Source organism: Anoplopoma fimbria, chromosome 7 (assembly GCF_027596085.1).
Source record: "Anoplopoma fimbria isolate UVic2021 breed Golden Eagle Sablefish chromosome 7, Afim_UVic_2022, whole genome shotgun sequence".
In the NCBI taxonomy this organism is placed as follows: domain Eukaryota; kingdom Metazoa; phylum Chordata; class Actinopteri; order Perciformes; family Anoplopomatidae; genus Anoplopoma; species Anoplopoma fimbria.
The window spans coordinates 12450412-12475258 of NC_072455.1; the positions used below are offsets into that span (position 1 = coordinate 12450412).

Here is a 24847-nt window from a genome sequence, read left to right on the forward strand (position 1 = left end):
TCCATAAACATTTGCATTAAGCCTGCATAATATAGCTAAAAGTCCCAACAGATTGTCATTTGATCCACATTCTATGAGTTTGATCTGGTGACTCAGGCATGTTACAGCTTGGAAAGCATCCCACCCATACTTTCACATCAAACAAGTCCTACAAGCTAATGGGTGGAGCTTTGACCACCTGATCCTGTGTCACACCTCGAGTCCTTTTATGAATCTCAGCGGTTCATTAACCGAGTCCCTGAAACTAGAGCGCTTACAATGGAGGCTCCTCGCAACAAGGCAGGTAATCGGACACCGATATAACACACCCTTCCCGTCGACATTGTTTGCTTTATTCTGCACTTCTTCCCCTTTTCCTTGGTTGACAGGCAGTTTACGGCGACTAATTACGTTTAGGCGGGAAGCCCTTGTTTCTCAGCACCCTTTGACCTCTTTGGACGCTGCTCTGTCTAGTAGATTTCCACCCAGACCAGAGCACGAATGACAAACTGTTACTAAACCACAAATATGTGCTGAATGCTTTTTGTCATCGCTGCTGCCACTGTATGCTGTGTGTCATGCAATGTGGATGGTAAACCACTAATCGCTCTAAATACTTTGACTAACAAGTGGTTGACATGTCTTTTTTTTTGTTTTTTGTCCACCACAGCTGTGTATGGATGGGGCCTGACCCCGCTCAACCCAGGTAAGAAACAATTTCCCGTATATGCCCAGTGTTCCATATGAACTGGAGGTCATGAGTAAACATTTGAACACTGTGTGTACCGATGATCAACGAAAGAGCGATTTCTGTGTTGACACACTGATTGGTTGTGTTGACCTCAACTATGTCACATTCTTCTTCTGTTACAGTCCAAGGAGTGAACCCCTTCATAGAGATCATCGAGCAGCCGAAGCAGAGGGGGATGAGGTTCAGGTACAAGTGTGAGGGACGTTCAGCCGGAAGCATCCCCGGAGAGAAGAGCAACGACACCACTAAGACCCACCCAGCCATCAAGGTGAGATCGAGCATGTTTTCTAGCTGTGATCCATTTACCAAAAATCCCTACTTTTTACCATATTGCTACTATAACACAATACTGCTCTACTATATTTGCTGTTGAAAATTAAATACGCACTGACTAAGGAGCAGATCATACAAAATAACATTTTTTACAATTCTGACACCTGATAGACAAAATTATCAATTTGTTAATTTAAAAAATCCCTTGCAAAGTAATCGATAATGAGTGTAAAAATAAATAATTAATTATTAGCTTAAGAGGTGCTGGTACTGCAGGTGGATTTAATTTCCTCTGGACAGAGGCAGGTTAGCTGTTTCTTTTTTTTCAAATTTGTTTCTTAGTATTTGTTTCTATTATTATTGTGTTGTTTGGTATTGTTGGTCTGTCATTAATATATTTGTTAACTATTCTTTTGCTGTTAGGGATGTATACCTTTCAAATACTTTTATTGAGAAGATTACACATACAGTATGTTGTTGTGTCAATTCTAATTTACATGTATTTGAAAGATTCATATAACAGATGATAAAATATGAAGGAGTGTATTTTGGGACTAGAAGAGTATAAATAAATAAGCACATTAAACAGTGGACAAGGATAAATGAAATGGTTAAATAAAGAGACATAACAATAGGGACACATTTCTACCTTTAAAAAAATATATATTTTTAGTCTTCTTACACCTCTCCTGTTTACCTGTCCCACACACTATTCTCCTGGCTCTCTGTTAACCTCTGTTTCTAGTCTTTATGCTTAGCTGAGCATTGACTCTCAGAAAGCAACTATTCCTTTGAGGGTTTTTCTTTTAAAATATTTGTGTTGCTTGGAGAAGCTAACCCTTCCCTACCATATGGATTAAGAGCTGTGTTACATAGCAGAAAATTCCCTTTTGGAATCATTCAAGTGCAACATATTCCCCCCTCACAGGTGCACAACTACAGCGGCCCCCTGCGTGTTCGCATCTCGTTGGTGACAAAGAACGCACCGCACAAGCCTCACCCCCACGAACTGGTGGGGAAAGACTGCAAACATGGCTACTACGAGGCCGACCTGCAGGAGAGACGAATACACAGGTAGACTGGAGAGGGGACGTGTGACTTCACATGTGACGGAGACACCGTGCTCTGTGTCCCTAGCACTTGAGAGAAACTTGAGGAAATGATGCCGCTTTTATTGCCGGTGTTCAAAATTACACTGAACTGTGACTACAGCACCACATCAAAACAAGGTGGCTTTTGTTCGAGACTGCACGAGATAAGGACAACATCATTTTTGGGAGGTGACGTGTTTACTGTCGCCTTGGTTAAAGTTTGGGTTTGGAGATGAGTAAAACATTAACAGGGTAACCCACCTAACAACGAAGTTGAGTTTGCCTCTGCTTGTTTTGCTGTGTTAGGAAGCTTAAACAAACAGTGTGCACTGCCCTTCACTGCCAGCATTGTGATACAGAGTGATGAAGTGTACTTTTTTATATTAGTCATCTGTTTTTCACAGTGAAAATGAACTGATAAAAAGTAAGTATACTGCTAAACGAAAAAGAGTTCTAGATCACTTTGAGAATAGGGTCTCAGAATATAAATACAGATGAAATAGAATATCAGTTAAACAGTCATTTTAGCAAGTTCATATTATTGTATGTCTTGGACATATTCATCTGTTGTATGTAAGAATTAATTATATCAAATGAGAAAGTACATGTGGTTTCTGTCTTTTGGTTTCGGTCTGAGACTGTACTTGCTTTCAGTTTTCAGAACCTGGGCATTCAGTGTGTCAAGAAGAAGGATGTGAACGAGGCCATCACTTGTAGGCTGCAGACCAACAATAACCCCTTCAACAGTAAGTGGTGGTGCCAAAAGAGGAGTGTGCGACACAAAGCTCTCTGTGTTGCCTTTTCTCTGCTAAATCTATCACTGTGGGAAAAGTCAATGTGCTGTGTGGAGAGAGTCCCTTGACATATGTAAAGACTATTATTTCACTGAGCTACAACAGACATGTCTGTCGTTAAACATGCTGATAAAAGAAAATAGAATGTTATTTGAAATATACTCAAGCGGAAGTTACTCAATGATTTGAATCATTTAATTTGAAAGGCTAACCAACTAGCTTAAATAGTCTGTTCTTATCTTATACAAGTAAAAAAGGTAAAAAAAACTGTAGCTTGACAGCTGCTCTGTCATTGATACATTTTGTGGAGGGTGTGATATCTTCACTTTATAATTGTGTCTATCTGTCCTTCTATTTATACAACATTGTTGTTTTTTTTAACCTGTAGCCAGTTGAGCTTTTACCTCTTCTGTATTAAGAACTAGCTAATTGGCTAGTAAGCATTAGCAGTGATAGCCTCCACGGCGTAGTCTCGTCCCCACTGTTTCAACACATCTACCGAAAAACGAGACGAAACAATGATAGTACTGAAATTAAAAAAATCTGACTGATAACCAGCTGGATTTTTTAGCCAAATGAGGTATGTGTATATATACAGTTACATAAACAACAGGAAGTGTAATCTGTTACCGTCGCCCCTGACTGATTTAAATACTGATAGCCTACATATGACAGGATGCCGTGCTCTGCCACACTGCTGTGTTTGCCTGATTGTGTGCCCCACCCTTTCCCCCGCTGTGTCTTGGCTGCAGTTCCCGAGGCCAAGGTGTGGGAGGAGGAGTTCGACCTGAACTCGGTCCGGCTTTGCTTCCAGGCCTCCATCAATCTGCCTTCAGGGGATCTGATTCCTCTGGAGCCGGTGGTATCGCAGCCCATCTATGACAACAGTGAGTGGGTCACACATATGTGTAGACAGGAACATATACAATTTTTTTTTTTTTTATCAGGGTCAAGTGATAAACCTTTATTGGATTTTATTGAAATACCAGTATCTGTGTAAGCAGGTTCTCACTCCAACCTTTACAACTTGTGCAACCTTCAATTCCCTCTGACACTCTTTGTTCCTCTTTGCGTTGGAACCTTTCTTGTAAGCCTGAAGGTATTTACAAGAGTTCGACTCAATCAGATCAATTCCCATTCAGTTGCTGAGCGCTTCTTAACTCAAAGCCTAATCTAACACACAGCTCTATATAGAGATAGTGTATGTATATAGAATGTAGGCTGTTGCCCTAAAGTCTTTTTCAAAATATGATGGTTGCAACATTTTGAAAAGTTTATGTTGAAATTAAATGAATGTGAAACATTTTAAAACTCCCTGTACATTTAAAAGTGTTTAGTGTTCATATCCCATCAAGATAATACATAAATCTTGTGTTATGTCAGGAGTCTTCACGGTGCTGTGTCTCAGCTGAGGATCTAAAACATAGATCTGTCCGTTGCTCCAGATCGCTAGTGTGAATATTTTGTTTCCATTTTGGTTGTGTTTCACTTTCGGAATGGGATATCCACTATTCAAATTAAAGCCACGCCTGCGTTTTCAAAATGAGCGCAGTCATGATAAATTAAATTATCATACTTTTGAATTCAGAGTAGACAAAGTGAGCAGTTTGCCTTTTGCTTCAAAGTCATGAGAAACAATAGAAACCGCTCCCAGTGCCTTTAAGTACAAACGGGAAAGATAAGATAAGATAAGATAAGATAATCCTTTATTAGTCCCGCAGCGGGGAAATTTGCAGGCTTACAGCAGAAAGACCATAAAAAAGGAATTATAGAGAGGAAATGATTATTCTTTTGGCTGCTTAAGGTCTGGGATGTTGACTTGTCAGTCACAGTCCAAATTCCTCTTCATTTACAAGTTGTCTGGTGTTAATCAAAAGCCTTTGTCTTGTATTTATTTGTATCTTTATGTATTCATAAAGCTTTTTCTGTCTTAAAGGGGCCCCAAACACAGCTGAGCTGAAGATCTGCCGAGTCAACCGCAACTCTGGCAGCTGCAAAGGAGGGGATGAAATCTTCCTTCTTTGTGACAAAGTGCAAAAAGGTACAATATTCCTTTACTGTGTGTGCTTTGGACAGAAATACTGATATAAAGTAAGTATTGTGTGCTTGGAAATAGAACCCATACTCTCATATTAAAGTGCATTACATTCAGTGATTACCTTTATGTTCACAGTAGATGATGAAATAGACAACCTCATAAATTACAGTTACATTCATAGCCAATTTAACTGCAGTTTAACACATCATGGCTTGTCATAAATGACTCCTTGTTTAACACATCATGGCTTGTCATAAATGACTCCTTGTCACTATTGATCAAAAGGTGTCGTGTACTCCATATGTTTTGAATGCATTGCTTCTGAATACGTGTGTTGTTATGCAGCCTTTGTCCTATTTGTTAGTGATAACCTTCACAAATGAACGTTATATGTGCAAAATGCAAAACCCAGAGCCTATCTATTGCGTCCACAAGGCTCTCAGCGTGGAGACGGCCGGGTCATCGGCTTGCAGCTAACGGTGCTAACAGTACAAACAACAGCAAAAATTGCTGACAGAGTTAACAGTGTTTACCTGAGCGGGAACCAGAGCGTGGGTCTTACCAAATAGTTGCTACTCAAAGCTAATGCTCTGAATGTTGTATAGCGGACCTTAAACGCTGCACTAATAAACGCTTTTATTTGATGATGGATCAAATGACTATGTTTAATATGAAAGGTGTTGCTCTTAGTGAAGAACCTACAAAGAATTATCACCAACTCTGCAGCTTTGCTTCGTGTTTGAGCCTCTTTTAGCTCGTTGTTTCGGTTTCCTGCCATCACTCGCTGCAGCAGCTGTTTTTAGCTTAAGAAAACCTCTAAAAACCACTGTACACTTTGTGTCCAGCTCCACACAGCAGGCTAAGTTAGCAACTAGCGTTTGATAACATGTGTTGTAATAATGTCACTATTACGTTTTCAGCTTGATTGTGTGGCCTAGAGGAATAAAAGATTGCAGCTTTTAAATATACATTTCATATAAAAAAACCTCTGCACTCAGATAACACTTCCTCCACACAACCAGTATGAAGTGATATTTTTGCTCAGCGCCACTGTTGGTTTTGTCGCCTGTCACAGCATCGGCTGTGTAATGGAAAGCAGACACGATAGCTCTGACTTCATCACAAACCAAAAGCGTTCTTCCTCTATCCTGCTGTCCACTTCTTGTTCTTCATACTTTCTAATAAATTACTAACATGCCATATGTGTAACATGACATCTTACTGCTTCCCACTGTGTTTGCGGGCCTGCTAAATTTGAAGGTTTTTGCAGTATATCATGAGGTTAACTTGCGAAGGATTTCCTGCATGGGTGTTGTGACACTGATAGAACTCTTAAAACTTTCAGCCTCTCTGCTCCTTGCGAACACTTTTTGGCCGTCCTTCTTTACTGAAAGTCTGCTGCTACTTTGTATATCAGAACTCGAGGGTGGACACATTAACTGATAACACTTAGGATTCAAATTCTGCAAGTTTCAGCTAAAATACAAAAAATGCTTTGGTTACTGTAATAAAGCTTTAATTATTTTATGTTACATTTCCATTATCTAGCCGACGTTTAACTGCACAGTATCTTGAGTACTCAAAATATAAGGTGACTAAAAATGGCAACCATATTTTTAGTTTCGGACCCAAAATCTGAGGTCTGGTTGCCAGCGTGTCAACCACGATTAAAAGATAGTATGGCGCCCTGAATTTCCTTTTTTTTTTTTTTTTTTTTTTTTGTTCGCCCTGCAGAGGACATCGAAGTGCGCTTCTTCCAGGACTCCTGGGAGGGTAAGGGCACGTTCTCCCAGGCTGACGTCCACAGGCAGGTGGCCATTGTGTTCCGCACGCCGCCATACCGCGACACTAACCTCAGCGAGCCCGTTAGAGTCAAGATGCAGCTCCGCCGGCCCTCTGACCGCGAGGTCAGCGAGCCAATGGACTTCCAGTACCTGCCGGCCGACCCAGGTGAGATGCAATGTTCCCATCATTCCATATTATGAAGTCACATACGTTACTAATGTAAGCTTTTCCAGAGGATATTGAACATCTCGAATGCCCAAGAGTTTAATTTTTCGATTGACTCTAAAAACCCAGTCTTCTAACTGCTCATAAAAATGCCCTCTTGTAGATGAATACAGGCTGAGTGAGAAGAGAAAGCGTACAGGGGACATGTTCCAGAGCCTGAAGCTGGGGCCCATGCTATCTAGTGGTACGTTGATGGGATTCTTTTTTTCTATCGCTCTCACTGTTATACTGTATTTATTATAAAGTAGTTAGTTGTAATGTAATGTAATGTAACCATGTCCGTTTGAATTTAGTGTCCATGCCACAAGATAGACGGCACATAAGCCCGGCAAGGAGGACAGTCACAGCCAAGCCTCCATCAATGAATGCACAAGGTGGGGAGTCTGTTTGATTTGTCTTAAAGACATGGATAGCTGGCTTTTGAACATGTGTAGCAATAACACTTGTGTGTGTTCTCCAGCAGCTGCGGTGCCCTCTGGTGCTATTGGAGCTAAACCCCAGCCTTCCTACTCGTATCAACCGGGCCAGCTCTTCTCGGTCCAGCCCAAGGTCGAGGCCCCCATCTCCACTGCAACTACAAACCAGACATGGAGGATCATGGAGAACCTGAACCTGGGCCCCCAGCCCAAAGCCACTCCAGTGCCCAACTTTACAGCGAGCCAGGCAGCCATCCCCGGCTCCTCTACCACCATGTCCACTGCCAACCAGGACTTGTCAACCGTCAACCTGTCAGACCTTCATCAATTCTTCCCCAACATTTCCTCCGCCATGGCCCAGGAGCACGCAGCTTCTCAGGGCAGCTTGGCCTCTTCACAGACCGGCCTCTCCTACACCCTCCAGTGCTCTCCGTTCCGTGTGGACGCACCACTTGCGGACGACGATATCCCAGAGTTCCCTAGCTTTTCCGAAGCCCAGGCGCAAGCCACCCTGGACAACCTGAACATGGAAGATTTTGAGGACCTTCTGCACCCCGGCCTCATAAACGAGAGCGGAAACGGCAGCTCCATGTTGGCGCAAGCTTCGTGTCAACAAGCCGCCCCGCCCAGCTCCTCTACCGCGGCCCACAACGCAGCATCGCAGAACACTTCTGACCCTGCCAGCATCCCAGGAAGCACCTGGATGAATTACCCCAACAGCATCGTCAACCTGCTCCAAAACGAGGGCATGATTGACATCGCGTCCAGCAACAGCAACCACCGGCCCGCTGTTCTGGATGAGTTTGACGAGTTGATGTCCGCTGACGAGGAGCGTCTTATTTCCATTTTTAACAATGGAAGCCAAGCTGGGTTCGTTTCAGGACACCCGACTTAAAGTGTATCCAAGGGATTTTTTTTTACGAACATATATACATAACCACTTGTATCTGCCCTTTTAACGCTCGGAACAAAAAGACCTTTTTTGTTAGAAAAGTCAAAATGAGGTGGATCTAATAGAGCTGTAAGCAGCAGAATGTAGCAAATCTGCTCACTGTGGCTCATAGAAACCCCAGCAAAGACTCTTTATGGTGTTCAATTAGAGGGTTTTGCCCTGTCTTTAAATACAGTTTGACTGACAAATAATAAAAGACAGGACTGACCCGTTTCAGATTTCATAGCCCTTGTTCAGCATCAGTTTATAAAAACAATCAGAGCAGATGCATTGCTGAAGGCATCTGTTCAAATGTTTGCCCGTGGAACATGTTAAGCATGTTTTTGTACTCATCATTCTAACCATTGTGGTAGCTCCCGTCAGTGTTACTGTGATTATCACTCTGAAATGTGTACGTTTGGTCTGCTTTCTGATTTCAAACAAAGCGGTTGGTATTTTCAGCAGGTAATTAGGTCTGGAGGTAAGTTTATGCATATGATCCCACTGTCCTTGTGATTATTATCCCCATGTATTACTTTGGAATGTTTTCTGAATGTCAGCAGTAACTGACAACCTTCCCATACAGGTGCCATTGTTGAGTCTCAACAAAATGTAGTAATGTGTTACAAACCAAATGAAGGTCTACATATAAGTAATTATCAAACAAGCAACATTTATAAGTACATGCTTATATCACAGAAGCTCGCGCTCGTGGAGCTGTATCAGATCTTGTTTTTGTGTCTTATCAGTTTTTCTACAGTTATTTTGTGAATAATGGCTGTAGGTGAATTTGCTTTACTCTGTAGTAAAAGATGCTTCCAGTTAAAATAATGCTGTTTTATACTGGTATGTTGTGAGCAGATTATACTATATGCCTTCTTGCTGTAATTATTGATTAATTCTGTCAAAATTCCGAAACACTTTTCTTGGCAATAAAAACCACAACATATTAAGATGGCCTTCAAAAGTAGATTTTATTTGGCAACTCTGTTATGGTGGTTCCATATGAACCAGAAACTAAATCCAAACAAATTACATATGTATATTGTAAAAAAGAACATTTATTCTCTGTGCATACAAATCAAGGATATCTTCGGCCACCCTTTCCCTCAGGTAAGTGTTGACAGAACATCAAGAACACAAATCATTTCTCTTGTGAATACAAGAGAATCAATGCAAAAATGTGACAATAGTTCAGGTCACTTAGGAAATATTACAGACTGAAATTAGACTTAATGTTTGTTTTTTTTTGACAAAAGGAAGAACTTGAGATCAAATTCAAAATTCAACAACTGACTTTCAAATCCCTTTTAATCAGTGAGATGTACTGCACAACCCAGCTCATGGGATCGCCAAGTGCCTCTTCATTACCCGTTCTCCAAGAGTATCCTGTTATGAGAGGCTTATGTTACTTCAAGATTGGCGACTGTGTTGAAAATGTGGGAACGCCTGGGTACACACTCAAGGTCAAATTTGCTCTCATATATGGTTGGACGCAGTTTCCAGCGGTTGTTTCTGTAGATTCCCAGGTATGTGTACACGTCGGGCTTGTAGGTGAGGGAGCATTTGACCCCTGTGGCACGGATGGCGCTTTCCAGCCTTATAACCTCGCTTTCATCAGTGAAGTTCTGGTTATAGACACAAATGACCTGCCTGCCCTCACTCTTGGGATCATGGGTACTGACTTTAACTTGACCGATCTTGCCATCCAGGGCTGCTCTGGCCACACACTCCCAGGCATGGTCCAACTTGAAACCAGAGTCCAAGTGCATCAGCCATTTGCCCGCGAGCACTCCGTGGTTCAGGGCCAGCTCCTTCACTGTCTGGAAGCAGACAGGCCGGCCGCTGTCCAAATGTTTCTCCCAGCTCTCCTGGAGACCCGTAACATCCCCGTTGCTGGGGCTGTAGTTCAGGCCCATCACAGCGATCCACCCCACAGGACTAACACCACTTTCCTCATCACCAAACCTGTTCACTTGTGAGGGCCCATTGCTCTCCAGCCAGCCGTCAAACTCGGATCTGGGCGTTCTTCTCGAGTCAAACACAATCCAGGGGTTCATGTCTGCAGCCATGGCCTCAGCAGCATAAATCTCTGCAGCAAAATGGGTCTCCACCTCGCCATCTACAGGGGCCACTTCTTCCTCCATCATGCTGTCAGTGTGGGGCTATTGAACAACTCCTGGAACTTCTCCTATTGAAAGGAGGAGGGTGTTATGTATTAAACTGTATGTTAAAAAAAAAGAAAAAAAAAGAAAAGACAGATGCAGCCTCTGTGTTAGTTTGCGGTACTTCTAAATCAAGGCCAAAGTGAACAGCTGGATTGTTAGCGGATGTTTACCAACTCTGCTAACGTCACCTACTGACGTTAGCCTCCCACATTAGCAACAATTGTTCAATAGCCCCCGAGATCGTTTCTCTATCACAGATTATTTTACGAAATATAATTGTCTATCCATTGCGATTTTGTTCTGTCTACAGTTGACATGTAACAAACACGAAGTTTGTAACTTCTAGGCTTCAGCCTAATTGTAGCTAGCCAGCCAGCCAGCCATTTTACATTATTACAACATTTGATCCATGTTCGTCTTCTTCACAAATGTGGAGGTTAGCTATTTACAGCCAGCTGTTGACCATCCTCAACGCTGTAACGTGCATGTGTCCCATGTGGACGGTGGGACGTATGGCACATTCGTCGCAAACGTCGAGGCTTAACATACCTGTGGATGTTACAGTGTGTTGTTCTTCCGCAGTGTGTTGTTCTTCCGCACAAGCCGACTGCGGTGGTGAAGCTCGCCGCCGTTTGGTTGCGTTGCGCGCCTATTCGTGCAGTTACGGGGGCGTGAGCGACGCAATGAATCCTCACTGTGCACTTTACACATCCTCATTATCAAAGAGCAATGTGGAAAACGCGATCAAAATGTCCGTATACCCTTGCCCTGCCAACCGACTAATCTAGTTAATGGTGAATCACGTACCTCGGAAATGAACCGTATTTGATACAAAACTTCGGCGCAGAAAAAAAGAAGTTTAGTATATATATATATATATATATATATATATAATATATATCTGCAAAATATGCAAGCGTTCATTCATTCGTCATGTTCATTCTGTTAAGTTATGAAGTGCAACCGTGATACATTATTGACATAATAACGTGATATTACATTAGACTTCTGTACAAAGTTGCTCCAAAATTGACGGCGCTGTGACCCTGCGGATCCGAGCTGACCTGCCAGGCGACGGGAACGAGTGACGACGTGCTAACGAGTTAGCAGGGAAGCTATCGCTATCTAGTGTGTGCGCGGTGGGGTCGATTTATGTATGATACAGATCAATTTTCGAGGTTATATTGCCTTTTATTTTAGGATAGCCATCCAAGTGATTTAATTATGCCTAGCAAAAAGAAGAAATACAACGCCAGATTCCCTCCGGTAAGTTTAAACTTTGCTGAACCGGTGTCAAGACTGGGCAACGTTAGCTGACTGTCTGGTGGAAAGCTAGCGTTGGTAGCTAGCTTAACTGGGATTCGGCCTATGTTGTTGCCTAGAGCGCTAACAAGCCAACTACAAACGCAAGTCTTTTAACGCTTAAATGTGAACTGCACTAGTACCGTGATACCAACGTCGTTGCTTTGAATGAATTGGCCAACTAGCGTTGCATCCCAGAGCTAGCTATGGCACATTTGAGGCGTGCGACGTAAGTTTCTAACGGGTCCACAAATTATCGTTGTTTTTAGCATGCCAAGCTAAGTGAAACTGAATGCTATGAATCTGGGGGTTTCTGTTGATTGTGGGTGCAAATTAAGCGATTTTTTTTTAGGTATTCACATTGCAAACACTATAGAATCACCCATAAACATGCCGGCAATGAATACTTTTGAACATTAAAGTTGTATTATGATAGCCACGATTACAAAATGTGCTGTAACTTTACTGTATTTTGTTGTCAAGTTAACGAACTTTGAGTTTTGTTGCATTAATCTGTCTAAAAGTCTTGTTTTTCATAAAGAAATGGTGTCAATGTATAAATAGGCATTGGCTGACTCTACAAACACAGCATAGGTAATACTGAACCTTTTCTCTTTACAGGCAAGGATTAAGAAGATTATGCAGACAGATGAAGAAATAGGCAAAGTGGCTGCAGCAGTACCTGTTATTATTTGTATCCTTCCTGCCCAAAATCTCTTCGGTGCATGTACCAGATAATCTCTGTATTTTGAATTCACAGAATTTATTTATATGAATTGTACCATTCATTTAGTCTAATGATCTTCTAATATGGTTGGACTTTAAGATGAAACAATCACTTGATTAACCAGTCAATTAACAGAACAATAATCAACTTTTTAGTTTGTTAAAGCAAGCAAAACCTTTGCTGGTTAAGGTTTCTCCAATTTGAAGATTTGCTGCTTTTACTGAATTTTAAATCAATGTCAAGTGAATAACTGTTTGGGTGTGGACTGTTGTCCAGAAAAAAAGAAGACATTTTGGACTTTGGGAACTTGTCATGTGCATTATACATTTTACACTTTCTAGACTAACGACGAAATTGAACATATTTTATGACAGATGAATCAATAATGAAAAAAAAACAACTTTTGTCAGCCATAGCTTGACGTTGTGTATACGTTGTGCATTGGCACTCAATCAGGTAGTATTACAAATACAGAAAATCTCCCTGCTACATCGTAATTTCCTTAATTTAAGATGTCAGCGAGAGCCCTGGAGCTTTTTTTGGAATCATTGCTTACAAAGGCCTGTCAAGTCACCCAGTCTAGGAATGCAAAGACGATGACAACATCGCATCTGTAAGTTTCTGTGTTCGTGTGTGTCTTGGTAAAGAATCTGGTCCTTACGGCAATGTTTTGGAGGTGGGCTAGTTTGAGAGTGATCCTCAGTGCAGTTCATTGTGACCGACATACCACAGATGTGAATTCAGGCAGCTGGATAGTAACAGGAAATCATATTGAAGTTATTTGATTTTGGACACATTTAGCTGAAAAGGTGCTCACTTCCTTTGAAATAAATATTAAGTGCTCATTTAATCTTTTTCTCAAGTCTGTGAAGGAGGCAATGCACTGATCTAAAATTGTGTGTTCACAGAAAGCAGTGTATTGAGCTGGAGCAACAGTTTGATTTCTTGAAAGACCTGGTGGCAACGGTGCCGGACATGCAGGGCGAGGGGGAAGAGAACCACACAGAGGGGGGAGGAGAAAAAGTCCCACGCAGGTGTGTCTCTCTCTCTCTCTCTCTCTCACACACACATACACACACAGTAACACGTAGGTATAGACCCTTTTTCAGCCAACGTCATCAGAAACATGCATGCTCATGTTAGCAACAGAAGTGGCATTTTTGCCCCAGACGAGTTAGCGAACTTTAAACATAGAAAAACCTTTACCAGCATCAATATGTCTGATTGTTGCATGTTCGGTTGTCAGAATCGATATTCCAACAGGGGACTTAATTTCTATATAATTCAGACAGGATCTACACCATTTCAGAGCAACAGGTGTGTTTCAGTTTAACAAGTGACCGTGTTAACTTGTGACTTTCAGACGAATGAATGCGTCCGTGGTTAGCATAAATAATAAACACAGACGAGTATGTATTTAAATTGATTAAGGCTTTTACGAGGACACCTACATGTTCTGTTTGTGTTTTCAACAGCTGCTGTTACTAAGAGCAACCACAATGCACTCGGCTGAGAGTCACCAGTAAACACAGTCTCTTGTTTAAACCGAATCACTGACAAAAGATAGCTCTTAAACGTGTTGACTATCACAGGACTGATAGAAAATGCTCATGTATCTATATCGTGTTTGACGTTCTCTACATGACCCCAGACAACGTTGTTGGAGGCATCTGGTGACTCGTATACTTGTAATTTCTCTGTCAATCCTTTCAGTAATTTCTGATAAGTGCATGCACCCACACAATTTAGAAATTAATCACTCAACAGCACTCAGCTACGTATATGGACACAAGGAGGGTTGTTTTTTCCTTTTCCAGGAACAGCTGCTACTGTAAACATAAATTGTCCAAAGCAATACGTTTGTCATCCTTAAGATCACCGTTTCCATTTTATTTCGTGATTTTAGATGAACTACAAAGAAAAGAGAAGAAAAAAACAAGAGAGGGTACACTAATTATAGAGGATTGTAGCGAAGAAAAAGCAGTATTGACTCTCAAATCAAGCACTGCAGCTAAATGAAAGAGAGAGCTTGGCAGATAATTACACATAAATTAACTTATTTTCACTAAAGAGTGGCAGATTCGATTCTGATTGAATTTAAAGTGCTTGTACGCTCCTAATATTTAGACACATGGTCTCAGCTAAGGGATTGAGGCATGCGGAGACACAGGGTCTTTGAATATAAATAGCTGAAAGCCATTTCACCAGCAGTATTGACCACATTATTCCCCACCTCAGGATTGTGTCTGTTTATCTGAATGATGCACATAATGTTTTGTTCTTTTTCTCTGTTTTTTTTCCTCCCCAGGGGTAGAAAACCAGGCTCTGGCCGCAAGAATGGGGGAGCTGGCTCCAAAGGCAAGGACAAGAAGTTGTCTGGCACAGAGTCGGAGCAAGAGGTGGGGGTTTATTTGCATGTACCAATAACTATCTACAGCTTTATCGTTATTTTTTTTTACTTTACTTTTGGAGCACAGAAAAAAAATATTTTGAAAGCACATCAATTCTATTTAGAAGAGAAATGATCATTTCACGCAGAAAGATCTAATTGAACTCCATACAGTTTAAATGGTGTGTGTGTGTGTGTGTGTGTGTGTGTGTGTGTGTGTGTGTGTGTGTGTGTGTGTGTGTGTGTGTGTGTGTGTGTGTGTGTGTGTGTGTGTGTGTGTGTGTGTGTGTGTGTGTGTGTGTGATCTTAATGGGCTGACTGGTATGTTTGTTGTGACGGAAACAGGATGACTCTGAAGACAGCGAGACGGATGGGGACGAGGAGGACGGCTCTCAGTCCAGCACAAATCAGCAGGCTGCTTCCAGGTTCCACAGGTACGGAACCAGACCGCGTGTTTCTAAATAATTTATTTCACAAAATGTTTTATGTTATCATAATCTGATGAAAAATACAGGCTGAATGATTAAGAATGCAGCTTTCTAGGCATGGGCATCTCAAGCCAAAATACTATTCAGTAATCACTGGGAAGTATTTGATTGTTTTTTAAAATATAAATTGAGAGTCAATCCGCCCAACCAACATGCAATAATATGCACTAATAAACTGACCGACCTGCAAACCTCCGACTTTATGCATTACTCATTTCCTGTTAGTCTAAAATGAAATATGTAGATTTTATGGTACATTTACTTACTATGACAATATAGTTATTAGTACATACTATTTAATTAGAGTTTAGTGGGTATTTGGGACACTGTGCTTGAGAGCTTATAGAGATTCACAAAAAAAAAATACCGCAGTGATTTATTGATGTTTAAATGGGAAGTAAAATAATGTTTTCATTTGATTGACTCCTAACATCTGGTTTACACCTCTGCCTGTTCCCCCGCAGCTCAAACGACCCCCCCCAGTACATGCAGATGGGCAGCATGGCCTCAATGGGCAGCATGGCTCCGGCACAGCCCCAGGGCGGCATGGCCTTCGCCCCCCACCCCTCCATGATCAGCGTCGCACCGCCTCCCCCAGCCCCCGAGCCGCACAAAAACGAGGACGACGACGACGATGAAGACTATGACTCTTAGCTCCCTCCTCCTTCCTACTCCACCACTCTCACACACACACACACACGCGCACATACACTCTTCAACATTATTTTCGATTTCTTAAGTTGTTGTTGCGGCGGCCGCTCCGAGCAGAGGAGGGAAAGACTCTTCATCACGGCCCGCCGAAAAGCAAAGAGACGCCATCACAGGAGACAGGAAACTGGTTGTACATTATGTGTTTTAAGTTTCTTTTTCTTTTTTTTTTTAAAGGTTTTATTTTATTGTAGAGGAGAATCCGACCAGGATGTTTTTTAACAAGTCAGTTGTTCTATTTTGACTATAAAGAAAATGGCAGTTGTCACCATTTTTGCCATGAGCCCCCGCAGACAGGATAGGTGTAGTTTGTGTTGCCTTGTAGCTTTTTCTTTTGGCATTTTTCTTTCCTCCTCAGTCCTCCCTAGTAGACTTATGAAGTGAACAAATGAGTTGCCCAAGGTTGGCTTGAAAAAAAATCCTTCAAGTAGTAGTTCAAGCCTTAATACGGCCTTTGATGTTCGTACAAAGGCGCCTAGCAGAGATGAGTCTGATTGGCTATGAAATACTGCCGTTAAGATGTGTACTTCCCGGCTTTGTCAGTCCAATTGTCAGGCTGAAACATAAACAAGGAAGCAGGTGTATTTTTATTATAGGTTCGCTGGACCGCAGCTTTTTGAATTGGTTTCTATTTTTAATTCACGTTTTTATCAAGAGAACTATAAACCTCCACAACCACAGCCATAGCCATGAAGTCAACCATATCAGCAGGTTAATGATTTACACCGTGTTATGTTTTTCACGCTGTCAGAGGTTAGTTCTTTGGCAGTTGGCTCTAGTATTATTCTTTTTTTATACGACCATTAAATTCCCCTGAATTGCCCCATCAGAAGTTTACTGTGACTCTCGGACCATAACTTTGTTTTTAAAGTTGTTTGTCTCCTTTTGTCCTCTTATCATTTCTATTCTGGCCACTCCTCCAACGTTTGAGTAAATTTATCTTTAACATTTTTTCCCCCCTCCTCTTTTAGATTGTTTTAAATGTATCCAGTGAAAAACAGAGATGGGGCTCCCATTTATGTGTCACTCTCAATATGAAATGTTTCCAAATAGACAGTTGAAGTTGACACTGTATTGTAAACTTTTAACATTCTTTTTATTTTGTATGGGTAAAATAAAGTTCATATTTCAATTAAAAAAAGCAACCCTTGTTTGGGCTTGTTGTGTTCTCCATATCAGAGAGGAAGAGCCTGAAAGGCTTTCCACATCAAGCAAATCTGAGATGGCATTCACTGTTAAACACAGCTCTTTGTTTACCAGAAGAAAAACTGAATCCTGCGGTTTCTTTGAGGGAAAATATTTCAAAGTGCTTCCCCCTTCATTTTTTAAATTTCACCGGTTGGAAGACATCCTTTGTAGTCCTGATGCTGTGACTCATTGCATTTAGTGAGTTCTTTACTTTCTGTATTTTGCAGTATGAAAACAAGTTTCATCTGTGGACGCATCTCTCGTTGATTTACCGGCAATGACTGGTGCAAACCTGAAAGACCAGTGCAGGTATTTCTATTCCTGGTAGTGGAATCAGATGCGTAGAAGACGGCACAGGTTTGTGTAGAGGTGTGCACAGAGGAGCTTGTTCCCGTCATAGAACAAGTAGCCGGCACACTTGGCCCTGAGTGTGCGTCCAGCCCGTTTCCTCTTCCTCCTGCTTCCTTTAGTTTTCAAACAGTCCATTTTGTCGAGTAAATGCAGCCGCCTCATCTCCCCTCCACCCCCGACCCTCCACCCCCACCCTACCGACCAAGCAACCCTGAGCCGGGGCCTCAAAAAACAACTGCATCCTTCCTGCACAAGCGTTGACTCAGCGGACTGTGGGGAGGGTGGGGTCAGCTGTGTGGGCTACTGTGTGTGTGTGTGTGTGTGGGGTGGGGGTGCGGGGGTGTAGATGGTTGACATTAGGAGGTTGGTGTACAAACAAACGGCAGCCATGGGGCATGGGAGGAGGGGGGAGCCATCAAAGGGCTAGCAGAAGGAAGCACACTGTTTCCACGCAGCGAGCCGGAGGGGTCAAAGGTGGCCCTCTGATTCCCATCCACTCCCATGAAGCCACTGACTTCTGAACCAGTGGCTCTCAAAGTGTGTCACAGTGCGCAAAGGAATATTTGTCCCTTAAGTGCCCTATTCAACTATTTTATAAAGTAAAAATTACAAATGTTGTAAAATGTTTTATTAAAAAATACAACACCTAAATAATAGCTTATCCTTTATTTTAAATGATGTGTAAGCCTACAAAATGTGAACAAAATAACAAGTGTGCGATGGGTGTGTATATATAGCACTGAACACAAAGTACAGCTGAGGCTAACTGGAATGTCATTAGCTTGGCAGATGTTGTATTGGACAAATAAAATTATGACCTGGTGATGGTGCGAGATGAAATCTTATATTTTATGGAAAGCCATCAAAGAGTTGTCGAATAATTTCCAGAAAAAAATGTATTTCAACCTCATGGTGGTGCTACAATAGAAGTCTGTGAATCACCAAAGCCCGTAAAATTCTGGGGACCATGGATGTCTGTGCAACTTTAATGGCAATCCATCCAATAGTGATGAAATATTTCAGTGGCGGACTGACAGCAGCTTCCCTGGAGCCACACTCAAAACTAAAGGCAGCAGCTTCAACACACTTTGGATGGACCCTCTGTACAATAGGAATACTATAAATCAATGAAAAAGCAATAATAAAGGTCACATATTAAGCTTATTTTCAGGTTCATGCTTTTAATTTGAGGAGTATATATTCACCCTCTGCAATGATCCGTTTTCGCGCCTGTCTCTTTAAGGCCCCCTATCAGTAACTAAAGTATCAGCAGCTACTGTGAGGACTAGATGTCCGTATTATAATGAGTACTTTTTTGTTATTTTAGAAGTGTCCACTTGTCAGACAATTATTGCCATATTCAGTCTGTGAAATGTTTGTCAAAGCAACAGATTACCTGTCGGATACCCTCTCAAAATACTGTAGAGAATACTGTGTAATTCATATTGTTTTGGTAAAGTTTGACTACGGAACAGACAAATATGAAGTGCAGCTCACAGTAACTATTTACGACCCGTAGTAAAGGATTACTTTTTCATTGGCAAGATGTTGAATGGAGCAGGTTTTTTTACCCTTCCACTTGTATGAAATCAAATACGTTCTTCATATCACCTTTTAAAAAGCTGTGATTACATAAAGTCTTAGTGAAAGAACATGTTATATTTCTCTTACACCTCAATACACAAACTTTAAAAAATGTTATATAACTTTTATTAAGACACTTAATCTCGTTGAAACACTGGGTCTCATGCTCAAGAGAGACCTGTTTAAGACAACACCAATACAACATAGGGTTACAGACAGGCAGGACATTCACACACAGACAAAATAGAACACAAGTCATTTATTTTTACCAAACTCTGTACGGAAAATGCAAAAAGCCAAGATGGCGATGGCCAAAAACGAAGATGGTGATCGCCAAAATGCCCAAAATTGTAGCTGCGTTCCAAATCGAATACTTTTTCTTTTTACTTTTAGTACACACTGCAGCTCCCTTACAAAGTATGTACTGTTGCATGCAGTATGCATTCAGTTGGAAAATATTAATACTTTCTCATAACGGAGCACCTTGAACTTCTCTAGCTCATGTATCTGCAGCTCAAAGGATTGTGGGTCAGAATAGCCAGAAATACATACTGCGAAATGCCACCGGATGTAGTCGAACATCCTGGTATTTTTGGCAGACTGAATTTGAAATTCTTTGTTTGTGGACATGCTGAATATTTTTCTGGCATACTAAATAGTATGGTAGTATAGGTATTGGAACGCACAGAAAAACGAATCCAAATTTTGACTTCCTAAATCCAAATTATGAATTACTCCCCTAATTATGAATCAACACCTGGATTTAACGTCTCATAATTTGGCCTCTCCATGAGTTTTGTGGTTTTTGGAAAGCGTGGTTATGGCTGCAGTGTGAGCTGTAGTAAGTCATATCAGAGGATGACACATTTGTAGGCTTTTTTTTTATAAACATTACATCATTGCATCACAGAATGTAGTTTCATTTTTCATTAAGAGAATCTGCAGAACTACTCTGCTGGACTCCAGTGTTTTAACAATGGAAAGGTGATACTTAAAGTGAGAGAAGTCTCCTTGGAATAAAACTTTTAAATGAGCTTTTTGACTTCTTTCTTAAGTGGACTGTACTGCAGTAAATCCGACTCCACTTGAGTGAAATTTCCATAACAGCTTTTCTACCTCGGTCGGGTAAGGAGCCCATCAAACTGCACAAAGAACATTAAACCAGCCATATGCCAAAGGCTTTTAAATGTGTTGCTTGAGGATAGCCGTGAAACTCTGTTTGTTGTTCAAAGCTATACCAGACAAATCCCTCCTCACAGAAACCTAACGGCAGCACTTTATCCTCCTTTCTTTGACTGTGGGGAACATTTTTTAATGAACTGCTGTCCTTGAGTGTTTGGACTCAATGTCACTAAAGCATAATGTCTCAACTGATTTAACAGGAGGACACTTTACTGTGGTGTTATAGTAGCAGATGGGAGCAAATAACAATCGTTGTAGATAGCAATAGAGCAAATTGCATGGATTTAAACTAACCATATGGCGTATGAAATATAAATGCTTTGATACATGCAGAGTGTGGAAAATAACACTTTCTTGGGGTTTGCACATTATGGGGTTTGCACATAATAATTACAGATTAATGGACAAACTTGCCCACATATATGAATATTATTTCATTAATGTCTATGTGTTGCCTCGTACTAAATGTTTTTGAGCGTTTTTTCTTTTCAGGTTAATTTGCCACCTGTTACCATCAATACCAAGTCAGCCATAATTAACAAATATAACTTATATGGTGTATTTCAAAATAAAAGCCGCGCTAAACTGTGCGGTGTGGTAAGAAGAAAATTTAAAGTAAATTAAAATATATTAAATGCATTTTTCACTCCAAAACATGAGTCACATCCTAAATAAATAACGACATAATAAAATCGATATCCTGGTCATTTCAACACTATGGTGATTTACTACTTCTGTTGTGTCTATAATTGTAATCCAAAGGCAAGCACTTCCTCTTCATTGTTGTTTTCTGCTAGCTTGACTCACCTCCAGCGTTCTGGCCTCGCAGCAGTGTTAATGTTAGCGTTAGTTAGCACTTAGCAGAAAAGTAGCCACAGGAAAATTTATTCAAAATAAAAGTCATAAATACATCAAATTCAGACCGGTTGCTCAGAACTAACTAATAACTAATCCATAAACACCACAAATGATTTTTGACTTTTACTTAGACAGTGAAATAAATGTTGAAATAAATAACCTACTTTTATACTATAAAATTGAACACTCGCAACTTTAGAGTAATATTAGAATAATATAAAAGAGTCTGAAACTTGCTCTAACGTGAAAGGATACTTCACTGTACTGAAAATACATGTTGCTTTTTATAACTTTTATTACAGTAAAAAGCAAAATGATGCAAAAAGGACACAAATAAAATATGGGGGATGTAATTAAAGGGAATTGGTGACTTATTATAGATACAGTGACCTTTCTTTAATCATGTATTGTCCAAATAAGGATAATACATGATAATGTCCGATTGGAGTTGGCCACAATTATCTTAGTATGCAGATACAGGTATTTCAGCTAAATTCAGTATTAAATGAAGTATAAAGTAGTAATATTGACTTTTTGTTTTGCTGACCGTCTTTTTTTTTACCATGAAAACTTTTACTGACAATTTGTTCCCATTGAATGAAACTTTACCAAACAACATTTAAATATTCCACCCGCCTTTTGTCTCTAAAACGTTCCCGTCCGTCCAAGTTTTATTTTGACAGTCATAACCGGATATGCCGCTATGTTACTGCGTGTCGCTTCACCCTGGCCTGTCATCTGACTCTTTTCCTGTTGGGAGAGAAAAAAAAGTTTTGAAACCCCACCCTCTCTACTGCCTGTAAGCAGACGTAGAAGTGGTTCGAGGTCCGGACGAGTGAACACTGACCGAGGAAGAGGAATATGATAATAAGTTTTGACGGAAGTTATTGCGCTGTTTGGATACCGACTGTAACAACGAGACCACCGAGCAGGACGAGGCCACGCGCTGAACTCCAATTTGGGGAACTAACGGGATTTGTTTTTCCTGCGTGTTTCTCTCTGGAAAGTGAAGCAGGTTTGGATTAGCTCTTCCTGTTCCAAAGTCGGAGGTTCCTTACGGGTTTTATGTCGTGATAAAGCCCGGCTCATTGCGTGCTCTTGATAACGCCGTAAGTATGGATACTCTCGCTCAAAGCGATGCGGGATTTCCTGCGGGAGCGCCGCACGGTTGCGGTCAGACGCGGTTATTGGACATTTCGGTTTGCTAGTGCGCACTGGTTAGCCCTGGAACTCGTCGTAAAACACTGGTTGGCTGGACTGAATGCTCCTTTTCCTGCTATTCTTCTCCTCTTCGCAGCGCTTCCTGCTTGTGGTGGCCACTGCGCTTAATGGCTAAAAATACATAAAGAACTCCAAATGGACAGCTGAACGTAGAGGGAACCGTCATTTGGAATACTCTGAAGTATTTTACAACAAGCTTTGGGTAGTTTCATTTTTGGTCTCTACACTTTGAGTCATCCACATCACAGCTCAACAGGTGGCAATTTTGAATGAGGGAAGAGGAGAGCTCATTTGCCCATAATGAGGCGACTGAAGAGCCTCTTAAATACAGGCTGGTGAAGTGATAATGTGCTCTGACCATGTTGAGGAAACCACACATCAATGGAACGGAGAGAAACTCAGTGCTGACAGTGCTGCCTTTCTGAGCTCTGAAACACTCGTCGCCATCACACAAAGTCAATCTCTCAACCAACTGATCCTGTGTTTTTCAAGTGGGGAGCTTTGCATGTAATGTCAAGACGAATGAAAGAGACTCACCATTCAGTCGTCTTTGAATCCTCTTCTGTAGCCCACTTGTTGGTCAAGCTTTTGAACACATTTCACTGGTCCCTGATGAACCAACAAGAAAGACAGGAAAGGGAGCGAGGCGCAATAAAGTACTTCTTTGTACTTTATTTTCAAACCCTTTGGGTGCAAAATCAGATCCAGTCTAGACATCTGCTTGAGGCTCCATGGAGCCACTGAAGAACATATTCAGTCGCAGCCCGCTGTCCAACTGGAAGAATTTGGATCAATCACAAAAAGGGAACTTCACCAACCCTGTGTGGACGGCCTTATTCGACTATGAGGCGTCCTGTAAAGACGAGCTCACCTTACGTAAGGGTGACCTGGTGGAAGTCCTATCTCTGGACTCTGAGATATCAGGGGACGAGGGTTGGTGGGCGGGGAAGGTCAACAACAAGGTGGGCATCTTCCCGTCCAACTACGGCTCCTTCAAGCCGACCGGGTATGGGAAGCTCCCGGGCAGCGCTGTGGTCGGTGAGCTTAGCCCGGCCGTGGTTGCCCAGTTTGAACCCGACGTGCTGGATTTCCGGGAGCTGAGCCTGGAGGAGGTCATCGGGGTCGGGGGCTTTGGAAAGGTGTATCGTGGTACATGGAGGGGCCGGGAGGTGGCAGTGAAGGCGGCCCGGCAAGACCCGGACGAGGACATCAGCGTGACGGCTCAGAACGTCAGACAGGAGGCGCGTTTGTTCGCCATGCTTACACACCCGAACATCATCGCCCTGAAGGGCGTGTGCCTGGAGGAGCCCAACCTGTGCCTCATCATGGAGTACGCCTCAGGAGGGGCGCTGAGCCGGGCGCTGGCCGGGCGTCGCATTCCGCCGCACGTCCTGGTCAACTGGGCCGTGCAGATAGCCAGGGGGATGTTGTACCTGCACAGCGAGGCCATCGTCCCCGTCATCCATCGGGATCTCAAGTCCAACAACAGTAAGTCCTTCAAACCGCAGTGCGAGTCGGTCATCAATCAGACCCAGTGCCATTCTGTCAGTGTTAGATTAATGACAATAAGGGATCAGACGTATTTACTGGGGCTGCTGGGTGGCAACATGCCCCGTGGCAGTGATGGAACATGGTGTACTACATACAAAGCTGCTGAAGGCTTCTCTCAGTGTTCACAAGGCCACATATAGAACAAAGGCAACCTTTTTTCACTCCCTCAACATACTGTGCTCCAGTAGAATTATTAACCCAAACATCCCGTTAGTCTTGGAAATTGGATTTTCTCTCTACTTTTGATCGTGTGCCATAATTGGTACAGTCCAAGTCATTGTCTCGGGGTAATCAACCAATTTTATCTAGAGATCTAGTTCAAGATCATTACATTAAAAAATAAGTTTGTAGTGGACCAACAAATCTTTTTTGATTGTGGCCCAGTCATGTGACTCTCTAAAATGTAGGCCATGGCTGCAGATATGTGTCGTCGAAAGCACAAAACGCCACGCTTTGCTGGCAGAGTTCAGGAATTCAGGAGGAGGCTCTCTGTCTCAGCACCTCACGCTTTGGACTTTGACGCCGTCCGGGGGCAGTCGGGGGGAAGGTCTTGCGTCATAGTTTCGGGCCCTCGTGAGCAGCAGACACGTAGGCATTGAACCTTGTCATTAAATCTAAACTGCAGAGAGATGTATCGCTGATGCAGCACCCCCCTCCCCCCCCTCCTCCTTTTGAAGCAGAACAAGTGCCTTTTCTCAGCTCTTACTAGCACATTAATCCAACCCAAACACCAAGCCACCTGAATGTTACAGCAGCCTCCCCTCTGTTATTATCATTCTTGTGATGCAGTGTATATATCCCCCCCCCCCCCATCAGCTTCGTGGCTGTATCTGTTGCGGTGCAAAAG

The 24847-nt window shown here is 42.0% G+C and overlaps 4 protein-coding genes across 5 annotated transcripts in view; 3 read left to right on the forward strand and 1 right to left on the reverse strand.

The window, feature by feature from the left end:
* The first annotated feature begins 244 nt into the window (after nt 1-244).
* On the forward strand, nt 245-9236 carry rela (v-rel avian reticuloendotheliosis viral oncogene homolog A). Of its 2 annotated transcripts, none has more exons than XM_054601186.1 (11): nt 245-283; nt 650-685; nt 853-998; nt 1932-2077; nt 2749-2840; nt 3641-3775; nt 4825-4929; nt 6661-6876; nt 7040-7120; nt 7230-7310; nt 7397-9236. In XM_054601186.1, exons 1-11 carry the CDS (start codon nt 259-261, stop codon nt 8245-8247), a joined length of 1914 nt encoding a protein of 637 aa, XP_054457161.1. In that variant the 5' UTR covers nt 245-258; the 3' UTR covers nt 8248-9236. The 2 variants fall into 2 exon arrangements, with proteins under 2 accessions (XP_054457161.1, XP_054457162.1); XM_054601187.1 differs by having other exon boundaries at nt 7400-9236.
* An 8-nt stretch (nt 9237-9244) lies between these two features.
* c7h11orf68 (chromosome 7 C11orf68 homolog) lies at nt 9245-11289 on the reverse strand. Its single transcript, XM_054601188.1, has 2 exons — nt 11001-11289; nt 9245-10474 (listed from the first exon to the last, which is right to left on the reverse strand). The coding sequence occupies exon 2, from the start codon at nt 10431-10433 to the stop codon at nt 9687-9689; it is 747 nt and encodes a 248-aa protein (XP_054457163.1). The 5' UTR covers nt 10434-10474; nt 11001-11289; the 3' UTR covers nt 9245-9686.
* Nucleotides 11290-11386: 97 nt separating this feature from the next.
* On the forward strand, nt 11387-16926 carry drap1 (DR1-associated protein 1 (negative cofactor 2 alpha)). The gene is made up of 7 exons (XM_054601351.1): nt 11387-11717; nt 12375-12447; nt 13000-13093; nt 13389-13514; nt 14789-14879; nt 15215-15303; nt 15822-16926. The coding sequence occupies exons 1-7, from the start codon at nt 11676-11678 to the stop codon at nt 16009-16011; spliced, it is 705 nt and encodes a 234-aa protein (XP_054457326.1). The 5' UTR covers nt 11387-11675; the 3' UTR covers nt 16012-16926.
* A 5184-nt stretch (nt 16927-22110) lies between these two features.
* LOC129093459 (mitogen-activated protein kinase kinase kinase 11) overlaps nt 22111-24847 on the forward strand; it is a 34417-nt gene continuing 31680 nt past the window's right edge. Inside the window, 1 exon segment of the mRNA XM_054601486.1 lies at nt 22111-23937. Within this exon segment, the coding sequence (XP_054457461.1) occupies nt 23181-23937 (757 nt within the window). The 5' untranslated portion in view covers nt 22111-23180.

What these genes read in the sequence shown, in the direction of transcription:
- drap1 (XM_054601351.1), top strand. Translation starts at nt 11,676, where the DNA reads ATGCCTAGCAAAAAGAAGAAATACAACGCCAGATTCCCTCCG. An exon ending in ACAACGCCAGATTCCCTCCG is followed by an intron (nt 11,718 to 12,374) that starts GTAAGTTTAAAC and finishes TTCTCTTTACAG; the next exon opens with GCAAGGATTAAGAAGATTAT. An exon ending in GCACAGAGTCGGAGCAAGAG is followed by an intron (nt 14,880 to 15,214) that starts GTGGGGGTTTAT and finishes TGACGGAAACAG; the next exon opens with GATGACTCTGAAGACAGCGA.
- rela (XM_054601186.1), top strand. Translation starts at nt 259, where the DNA reads ATGGAGGCTCCTCGCAACAAGGCAG. An exon ending in CAACAATAACCCCTTCAACA is followed by an intron (nt 2,841 to 3,640) that starts GTAAGTGGTGGT and finishes TCTTGGCTGCAG; the next exon opens with TTCCCGAGGCCAAGGTGTGG. An exon ending in GGGGCCCATGCTATCTAGTG is followed by an intron (nt 7,121 to 7,229) that starts GTACGTTGATGG and finishes GTTTGAATTTAG; the next exon opens with TGTCCATGCCACAAGATAGA.
- c7h11orf68 (XM_054601188.1), bottom strand. Translation starts at nt 10,433, where the DNA reads ATGATGGAGGAAGAAGTGGCCCCTGTAGATGGCGAGGTGGAGACCCAT.